General features: G+C 51.2%; 1 protein-coding gene across 1 annotated transcript; it reads left to right on the top strand.

Annotated features, from left to right (window-relative positions):
* Positions 1 to 546: 546 nt before the first annotated feature.
* On the top strand, positions 547 to 1941 carry Spcs1 (signal peptidase complex subunit 1). Its single transcript, XM_004631647.2, has 4 exons — positions 547 to 645; positions 968 to 1027; positions 1103 to 1189; positions 1482 to 1941. The coding sequence occupies exons 1-4, from the start codon at positions 610 to 612 to the stop codon at positions 1605 to 1607; spliced, it is 309 nt and encodes a 102-aa protein (XP_004631704.1). The 5' UTR covers positions 547 to 609; the 3' UTR covers positions 1608 to 1941.
* The last annotated feature ends 400 nt before the right edge of the window (positions 1942 to 2341 follow it).

Genomic DNA, 2341 nt, shown 5'->3' with positions numbered 1-2341 from the left:
GCCGCAGGCCCCGGGGCCCAGCCCACCGCCGGGCGCCGCGCCCGCTGCACTCCGAGCCAAGCCCACCTGCCCGCCTGCCTGCTCGCGCACGAGCTTCTCTGCAGCCCGGCAATACGGTACCGCAGCCCCCGGCCAGCCCGCGGCCCCGGCGGCAGGAGCGCTTCTGCCAGCAGGCGCCGCGGGAAGCCCCGCCGCTGGGGTCCTAGCGGAGAGAGGGCCGTCTCCATGGAGACGCGCGGCGAGCCCGGCCCCGAAGCCTCAGAGATGCGGCAGTGAGCAATTTCTCGGGCCGGGGCCGCGGCTTCCAGAGCTCAGCAGCGCTGAGGGCGAACCCTTCACGGATGCGCAATGCCTCGGCACAGTCGCTGTCGCAGCCCGTGCGGGCGTGGCGCCGCGCTGCCGCCAACTTCGAGGCCACGTCGCCTAGCGACGGCGCGGGGCGGGGCCACGGGCTGTCCAGGCCTAACCGAGACTTCCGCTTCCGGGGCCGCGGCTGTAGAGCTAACGCCTTCGGCCGGCTGCGTGTGCAGCATACCGTGCCGGGCTTCGGCCGCTCAGGTCCCTCCGTACTGGCTTCTCTTGCTCCGCTGCCTTCCTCCTCCGTTAATCATGCTGGAACATCTGAGCTCGCTGCCTACACAGATGGTGAGAGTGCGGCCCGGACCTCCCTCGTCGGAGCACCGATGCGGTGCTGCGCTATTTTCAACCCGAAGGATGGAGTCCACTGTCTTCCCCGAATTTGTGCCTCTTGGGGCCTCGTCTCTTCGCCTGAAAGGATCTTCTTAACTCTGCTCTGTTAGCGTGCTCAGGCTCCCCCAGGAAACTCAGAATTTGTTTTTTAGGGCTACCTCCACCTTCCGGGGGCTCGCCCAGGGCCCTGGTGTTAGTGTTGCCTGTGCAAGGCTGTGAGTTGCGTGCGACTCTCCCTTGGCAGCGCACCAACACTTGTCTTGTTCTTCGCCTCTAGGATTACAAGGGCCAGAAACTGGCTGAACAGATGTTCCAGGGGATTATTCTTTTCTCTGCAGTAAGTATGATTTTACTTTTAAATTTATGTTTTTATTTTGTTGCCCATCTTGACTATTTATATACTTTGTTTCAGATAGTTGGATTTATCTATGGGTACGTGGCCGAACAGTTCGGGTGGACTGTCTATATCGTTATGGCTGGATTTGCTTTTTCCTGTTTGGTAAGAGGTCTGTGGGTGTTGGGGCATTCGTGGCAGGAGAGGTTTTCTGAGGGGGTGCTTTGGTTGGACCCAGCCCCCTCAACCCCTACTTGCCCATCAGTGTTTCTCCTCACTAGGCTGGATAAAGGAGAGTGTCAAATAGTGTCTGTTGGTGTAAACTGTATGAAAATTTACAATTTATGCGTTGGCAGCTACTGCAGGCACTAAGGTCAAAACTAGCAAGAATTTAATTAGTGTATATTTCTTTTATCCTCTTTAATTAGTGTATATTTCTTTTTCTCCTCTGGTCTAGCTAACTCTTCCTCCATGGCCTATCTATCGCCGACATCCCCTCAAGTGGTTACCTGTTCAGGAATCTTACCCAGAAGACAAGAAACCAGGGGACAGAAAAATTAAGAGACATGCTAAAAATAATTGATTGGGTTTTCACGGTTCAGCACCTGCTTTTGTTTCCTGTGAGATGAGCTAAATTGCTTTCAGAGCCAAAACATGATGAGCTAAAACCACCTGTACTCTTAGAGCCCAGCTGTGTATAGACTTCATTCTTTATGTTTCATTTCTAACTCACTTCTGACCTAAAAATAATCCGAGACCCTATGTTGGTAATCTTGTTCAGTAATGGAGAACAGAAAAGCATAAGTATGCAGTGTTTCTTTCAGATATGCATAAATAAATAAATGTCTCATAAACAATATGTTTAACAAAAGTTTTATGATTCATTGTAGATCATTAAAAACTTTTTAAAAACTCAATGCAAGTTTAGGTCTAAAGGGTATTTGTTCGTTGTTCTACAAGACTAAGAGTCAAAGTTAAGTGTTCAAGGTTCTGCCAGGTGTGGTGGTACACACCTGTAATCACAACGCTGGGGAGGCTGAGGCAGGAGGATCAGCTCGAGTTCAAGGCCAGCCTGGGTTACATAGTTTAAAGCTTGCCTGAGCTGCAGAGCAAGATGCTCCCTATCTCAAAAAAATAAAAAAATAATGAAGTTCACAGTTCTAAAAAATGTAATTTTTATTTTCTGTAACTGCAGGTTCTTTTTTTTTTTTTTGCAGAACCGGTGATTGAACTCAGGCCCTTGCGCTTGCCAGGGAAGCGCCTATTCCACTGAGCCATCTCCCCGGCCCCTTAACTGCAGGTTCTTAATATATTCTT

Source organism: Octodon degus, unplaced genomic scaffold (genome assembly GCF_000260255.1).
Source record: "Octodon degus isolate 3935 unplaced genomic scaffold, OctDeg1.0 scaffold00043, whole genome shotgun sequence".
Lineage (NCBI taxonomy): Eukaryota > Metazoa > Chordata > Mammalia > Rodentia > Octodontidae > Octodon > Octodon degus.
The sequence above is the reverse complement of the archived record's forward strand: the minus strand, read 5'-3'. Positions and strand labels throughout refer to the sequence as shown.